We start from the raw sequence: 7,482 nt of genomic DNA, 5'->3' as shown, positions 1-7,482 counted from the left end.
GCTACCATATCACCAAATCATAAACCATGTTCATTCAATTCACCTTTTTCTCTTCCTTTTCTACAACATTTCCATCCTTCTGTAGCAAAAAAGTAATCAATAAACTTATTTTATATGAATTTAATTTAATACTTAGTATGAATTACTGTTACTCTTGCATCCGTAGTCATTGTGAAAAGTACTATAGTGTAAAATAAATTAAAAAAAGAAATACATAGTAGCAGCCAAAGTAAGTGTAAAAGTCAATCAATATCTTTTTCAATAATCTCTTTACTTTTTATTTTTTTCAAACATTATTTTCAAATCTTTTTATGCGTGCGTTGCTATGTCAACCTTCTCTATATATATTAGTGTAAGCTCCATGCTTCAAACAATAGTAATAATTGAAAGTAAAGCACGCGTTCTACATTGTGTTTTCCGGCATCGGTGAACGTCGCCGCAAATGAACGAGTCACAGAGAGTCGGCGTTGGCTTAGTGCGGGGTTTCCATCGCCGTCGATCGCTGGAGGACCGATCATCAACCCGGCGGCGACAGTCCCTCTTCTCCGGCGCCGGAAATTTGGAAGCCTTGGACGCTGACGACTTCGCTGATGTGTTTGGGGGGCCACCGAGGACTCTGCTGGCGCACAAAATCTCAAGCTGCGGGTCGTTTTACGAAGAAATATTCAGGGCGCCAGAGTTTACGTGTCCAGTCGCGAAGGGTGGCCGGAGCTTGCCAGTGTTCAGGATTCCGGCGAGGAATGAGGGATTTTACAGCGACATATTCGGGTCGGACGATGAGCGGAAATCGAGAGAGCGGTCGAGGTCTCTGTCGAAGGAGAATTCGTCGTCGGCACTGAGTTCGGAGGAGCTGAGCCCTCGACGGCCAGCGATTGGAGATGACGTGGCACTATGTGGTTTTTCTTCAAAGCACAGGTACTGCTAACAGATAAGATTCCTAATTGAGAACAAAACTAAAAACTCTCACCATTTTTTTTAGAATTTGAAATTTATGCCCTTGGTTCTAAGGTATGTTTGTATGTGCTGTCTCTTGTTCTTGGTGTGTTGAATTGGGCTTCTCGGTGGAATGAGAAGAATGCTCACTGGTTAAAATTCGGTAAAAAGATATAAAGTTTAATCAATTAAAACGTCATGATTTAGAAAGACCGCAAGGAAAACATTTCTCTTGTTTTTCTTTTCTTATTTCCAGAGCTGAATTTCTTCCTTCCTGTTCCCATGTTAGGAAGTGTTCCATTTGACAGTTTGAATTCATGTATTATTAACAGAAGTATTCTGACGTAATCAATCAATGATAAACCATTTAAGATATAACTTATTAATCAATCTATGATAGGACAAAAAAATTCATTTTCGTTAAGTTCCTATTTTTATTGATTTTTAGAAGTTGTATTTTAAATTTAAATTATCTGAAGCAATTACTAAATATATGTAGCAATGTGCCTTTACATGCTTTTAATTGGACCTGTAAAGTTTGGTGGCTAGCTTTTTCGAAATTACTGATGAAAGATAACCGAATATCCAACCAACATTAGAGATTATTTACAAGTAGGATTCGGCTAAGCAGAGCTCCATAAAGTTGGAGTCTATACGAAACCATTTCATTGTCAATAACTTTAATCTACCACTATTTAGGCTTTCTAGTTTCTACAATTAATACGTTGATTTTATAGAATTAGATTAAAGAATAAGAACAACTTCATGAAAATATGGTAATGCAGTAATGGAATTCTGAGTGCTCCTATTGGTTGCTACAGGCCAATCAATGTTCAATGGAAATGGAACACATCCACCGTGATGCCGGAGGCTGAGGAATACTCAAGTAAACATGGGGTGCCACTTTTTGCATTCAATGATCAGTTATTTGAATTTCACCATCAGGATAATAACGAATTCAAGAAGAACTTCAGAAGCTCCCCTTTAGGATCCTCAAGAAGAGTCTCGTCCCCAGAAACAGTTAGTTTTGAATCCAATTCGTACCAAAACATCAAAGTTCTCACCGATGACTGGGAGCTCAATTCCCCATTTTCTGTTGTCTCCTCTTCGCTTTATCAAGAACCTGAGACAAAAGTTTCAGTCCATGAGCACGTGTTCTCAGAACAAATTATAGAAGGTGATGATTACGAAGATGAGGATGATGAAGTTATGAGCTCCTATGTCATTGAACTCAACTCCAACCTGGGAAGGGAAGAGTGTGGAGCATCCGCCATTGATGATGCAATTGCATGGGCCAAAGAGAAGTTTCAATCACGAAACTCTGATGAAGAATCAAGCGCGAGAAATGATAGAAATGAGCAAATTGTTGGAAGACAAGGTGATTATCTTTGAAAAGGAAAAGTTTCCCACGAAGTTAACAACATATTTTAGTCCTGAAACAGACAATAGTAGACACTTACATTTGTATCCTTATGATGCAGGAAGATCTGATGCAAGTGAATACCACCATGATGATGGGACTGGAATAGTTTACACAATGGAGGTAGTGTATTGGATATGCTTAAATAAGTAATCAGAAGATCATGTCATATAACTTATACAAAGATTAACCAGATATTTTTTTTAAAACAAATGTTTGATATACGATGTTTGGTTATAGATTTCTTTTAAAAAAAAGGCAATAATCTAATAACAACCTATCCTTTCTGAAGTAATTTCGATTTCAATCATTCCATGTTTGGTCATAAGAATGAAATCAAAACCATACATATTCAGAATCAGATTAGAATGATAAAGAAAGTTTATGTTATTAAAAATGAGTAAAATTAACTTCTAGCTAAAAGCACTTGTATTTTTTGAAGCAGTTAAAACTTGCATACCTTGTAAAGGCATTGTTGGTTCATGATAGGATTTTTCTTTATTTCTATTTGTTTGTCGTTAAAATTAAGATTATTGATAGCTGTCTTTTCTACAGAAGCAACTGACTGAGACAGAAAAATTGGACGGAGATATAAGATTGTGGTCATCTGGCAAGCAAAGAGATATTAGGCTACTACTTTCGACACTGCATCATGTAAGATTTTCTTTGTTGATGATTTCCTATTGCTGACGGTTTATCAAATCTACAGTTTTATACCACTTTGACAAACACATATAACAGAATTGACCTGACTTTTTTTTTAATTACTAGATTCTATGTCTTGAGAGTGGTTGGCGTGCTATTCCTCTTATGAGTCTACTAGAAAGCTCACAAGTGAAAAAGGCTTATCAGAAAGCGAGGTTATGCCTGCATCCAGATAAACTGCAGCAAAGAGGAGCAACATCCCTACAGAAGTATGTAGCAGAGAAGGCTTTCTCAATTCTTCAGGTTTGTAAAATTTCTAGACCATATATATGAACAGGTTCTGCTTCTATCATTGTTTGTTTAGGCAATAAAGTATTCACTGAGGTCTGAGGATCATTGTTGATTTCATCTTCACATTGAAACAGGATGCATGGGCTGCATTTATTTCCGAAGATGTTTCGTTTTAGCCAGAGGGTGACTCTAATTCTTGGTAGCTCAGTTTTGTCTGGAATAAGAAGTGTTAGTTGACATACAGCACATAAATCTAAAACCATGAAACTTGAAAACATAAGCTCTTTTGTACAAAGTGTTGCTGAGGGATCTACTGTTTTATTTATGTTTTGTATCATAACTTCATAAGCTGTTTGTTGCTTTAGTAGGTATATTTCTAATGTAATTACCAGAAAGTAATTGGTCTTATATTTGATTTGTAAATTACCTTATTACTTTATTGGAGATTAGCTGTCATCACACTACCAGACAACAAGATATTAAATACCATAAATTATTAGAAAAAATAACTACAATGTCTCACGTTAAATTCAATTACAAAACTTGTTCTTATAACAAGGGAGAGAGCATTGGACAAGTTGGGAAAAGAGTAAAGTCTCCTTTCTGCACTAGTGGACTCCTTGAGTTTAAGATTTGATTGTGTAATCGGAGTACCAAATGGAAGTTTACTTCCAAAACTATCTATGACGCTTAAATTAGTAACAACTTTGCAAAGATAATAATGAATAAAAATGATTAAGTGTCGACTCCCAGTGATGTATATTTAAAGGTTGTTGGACTTCAGTGAATGATGCTAAATGATGAAAAAAATATTTGGTTGTCATGCTCTTCATATTATTGAACTAATACAATCAAATTTTGGTTTATATCCAATACTTGAGTTCATCTAACATCCAAATTTAAGTATTTTAATAGTGGTGGGTAGGTATACAAGCTTCCAAAATACGAAGTTGAGTAAGTAATTTAAAGGCTTAATAGCATTAATGGTCCCTATTTTGGTTGGCAAAATTTGTTTTGGTTCCTATTTTTTTTTTTCTGTTCAATGTGGTCCTAAATATTGTAAATTTCGTTCAATCTGGTCCTTTTTGGAGACGCCGTTTAAATAGTTAACGGCAGAAACTCCAACTGTGCAGAAAAGTGTTAATGTGGCATTTAACTGCCCACGTGGAGTCCATAGAGGCATAATGAGGTAGATTTATTCATTTTTAAATTGAAATTGCAGATATTAGGGTTTGCTTTTTGAAAATTAAATTAAGGGTTCTTAGAATTTGGGAACCCAACCTGTTTCACCTTTGCCTTCGTCAATGGCTACCACCCGCTCTCCCTCCAAAATCGCCGACAAACTCAAGAAGAGGTATAAGTTAATCACCTCCGAATAATGGGTTCTTCACCAACGGGGTTTTAATTTGACAAGCAATTGAGCATTTTTTTTGGGGTTTAGGGCTTTACTCATACTGTTGTGGAAAAAATGCGGTTCTTGCCTTATGATTTTGGAAGCTTTAGGAAGTGGTGCTTGTTGGGGTCTAGTTTGTTGCAGATTGTGGTATTGAGGCCTAACCTGCAGATTATTGCAAATAGGGATTATCTCTACCCCCATTGAACCACCACCAAGTGAGGAATGACAATTTTGGTGGCCCAAGCTAGTGCAACAACAAGAAGAAGAAGATTGCGAAGTAAACATGGCTCATCAACCACCAAGATTGGGAAGAAGATTGGTTAAAAACCCTAATTTGGCTATCCACCCTCATTAAAAATTGGGTTTCATTAAAGAAAGGCTTAATACCCCTGATAGTCCCTATTTTCGTTAAGTGTGTTCGAAATGGTCCTAGTTTTATTTCAGATTTTACCTCACTATGCCTGAAGGGAATCCACGTGGCCAATTAAATGCCACATCAACATTGTTCTGCACAGTTGGATTGTCTGCCGTTAACGATTTAAACGGCGTCTACAAAAAGGACCAAATTGAACGAAATTTACAATCTTTAGGACCAAATTGAACAAAAAAAAAATGGGGACCAATTCGAATTTTGCCAACCAAAATAGGGACCATTAGTGCTATTAAGCCTAATTTAAATAAGAAAGTGGACTATTAGTTCTATTTTAAGAGGATGAACAAGTTGGGTGAACTCAACATGATCGAGTTATACAGGGTCAACCTTTTATGATCATGATTGCATATACTTCGTGGTATTTGAAAATAGTAACTCTTATCTATTGAGCATATAATAAAAATTGTGCATTTATGAACAATCATTGTAGATCATGAATTTAATACTTGTCATATGAAGGAATGTACCTTTAATATTCATTAATGGGGGATTTTGAATGTCTTGAAACATCACAAAACTTGCATGAGAGATGCTTTGTTTCGACAAACATGTTTTCTAATGAAGTCCTTTATTACAAGACACGAATATTCATTAGTTGTTTTGCCTCTAATTTTGCACTTATACTATTTCGAAACTTGCTCAAAGTTACCCTTCACAAATGATTTGCTCGCTTTCTCTATTCTCCTTTATGCATTCTCCGATTTGGTTATCATCCTCCCCTTCTTTCCATAGCATCTTCTTCGTTTTCTAATCTCTCTTGACGGTAGTCCCCTTGTTGATTGGAGTTTGTTGACACTGGAGAAGAATATTTTTGTGATAGTCATACAAACTATTTCCTTAAGGCCTTGTTCATTTGAGTAGATTTGGGGGAGAGTAATTGAGAGGATTTGATGATAAATTTTTGTTGTTGTTTATTTGAATAGATTTGGAGGTAAGCGAGAGTGAATTTGGAAGTAAATTTTTATAATATGTTGCATAAATTAAATCATACACTGATTCTCACAAATTTTACTTCAAAATCTACTCTCACTTACCTCCAGATCTATTCAAATAAACAAAAAAAAAAATATCTTCAAATCCTCTCAAGTCCTCTCAATTACTCTCCCCCAAATCCACTCAAGTGAACAAGGCCTAAGAGGGAGATTTTATGAAGGTTTTGACCCTTCCTCCCCGTAGTGATTCAGTGGCTAAGCAGGCTTCTCCAATAGTGGTCATTGAACCTATTGCCATCACGATTAGACCCTAGAAAAGACAAAAAATGTAAAGTGTCTGACTAAGTAACCTTGGGGAAATGAAAAGACATGTTTTCCCTTATCACAAGTTTTTAGTACAGCTAGGTATTTGAAGTTGTTGCATATTCCTCTTACTATATTTTGAAGAAGTTAGTTTAAGAGTTCTTAAAATCCTTCATCATTTATCACAAAAAAATAATGTTGACTTTATCCTTGTCGAGGAATGCTCAACTTAAACAAATATTTCTTCAAGGCTCTACACGTTTTATGTTCTTTCTTTGGTTTTAATTATAAATGAAAAACAAACTTACTCATGTGATTATTGTCCAAACTCATTTTTGCAATAACCACATACGAATATGAATGTATGTAATCTGTTGCAGTTAGCCATTCAAGTAATACTATTAGTAGTGAGAGGTCCAAAACTGTGTGAGTCATAAGGATGATTTTGTTCATTAGTAGTTAATGAGTCAACAAAGTTCTAGAACCTCTCATTATGAAATATTGTTTGAAGGGTTGGTTATATATATATATATATATATAGGATTGTAAATTCTGTTTTGGGAATCAAGTAAAAAGTATTTTCTCAGTCTTTCTCTCTTTTTAGGAGGTTTCTTTATCCTCGAATACAGAGACTTTTCGCATACTCATCATTTTGGTGCTCTCGTTCCTTTCCACCATGGCGGAATTTGTTCGCAAGACCCAGTCGGAAAAATGGATGAGATGCTTCATAACATGTCTCTTGTCATCTCCAAGATGGATGACCTAAATCTCCAACTCTTAGCCCTGTAAAACTACCCCCCCTCCCTTTTCCACCTCATTTTCCTCTCCCATTTTCTTCACCTGTTAATTGATGAGTCGTTATTTCTTGAACTGTATTTAGTTTATTGCACTTAAATAAACTAGGAAATTGTGTTTAATTGTCTGTTATTTCCCCATTTTTCCGAATTCTGCTTAATTTGGTCGGAAATTCGTATTTTCACTAATTTGAATTTTCTAAGTTGATTAATTGCATTTTTGGGTGCAGGGAAATTTTGGAAACATCATTTGGAGCATTAGGGAAGGTGGCGTGATCATTCAAGACTCAACATTTAGTCACTTCCATTTTAATTAAGTTGTAATTTCGTTTTTA

General features: G+C 35.5%; 1 protein-coding gene across 2 annotated transcripts; it reads left to right on the top strand.

Annotated features, from left to right (window-relative positions):
- The first annotated feature begins 313 nt into the window (after nt 1-313).
- LOC106779230 lies at nt 314-3,712 on the top strand. 2 transcript variants are annotated; one of them, XM_022776504.1, is made up of 6 exons: nt 314-915; nt 1,755-2,311; nt 2,415-2,476; nt 2,912-3,007; nt 3,125-3,301; nt 3,424-3,712. In XM_022776504.1, the coding sequence occupies exons 1-6, from the start codon at nt 443-445 to the stop codon at nt 3,463-3,465; spliced, it is 1,407 nt and encodes a 468-aa protein (XP_022632225.1). In that variant the 5' UTR covers nt 314-442; the 3' UTR covers nt 3,466-3,712. The 2 variants fall into 2 exon arrangements, with proteins under 2 accessions (XP_022632225.1, XP_014522788.1); XM_014667302.2 differs by having other exon boundaries at nt 317-915; nt 2,909-3,007.
- The last annotated feature ends 3,770 nt before the right edge of the window (nt 3,713-7,482 follow it).

Source organism: Vigna radiata, unplaced genomic scaffold, assembly GCF_000741045.1.
Source record: "Vigna radiata var. radiata cultivar VC1973A unplaced genomic scaffold, Vradiata_ver6 scaffold_354, whole genome shotgun sequence".
In the NCBI taxonomy this organism is placed as follows: domain Eukaryota; kingdom Viridiplantae; phylum Streptophyta; class Magnoliopsida; order Fabales; family Fabaceae; genus Vigna; species Vigna radiata.
The sequence above is the reverse complement of the archived record's forward strand: the minus strand, read 5'-3'. Positions and strand labels throughout refer to the sequence as shown.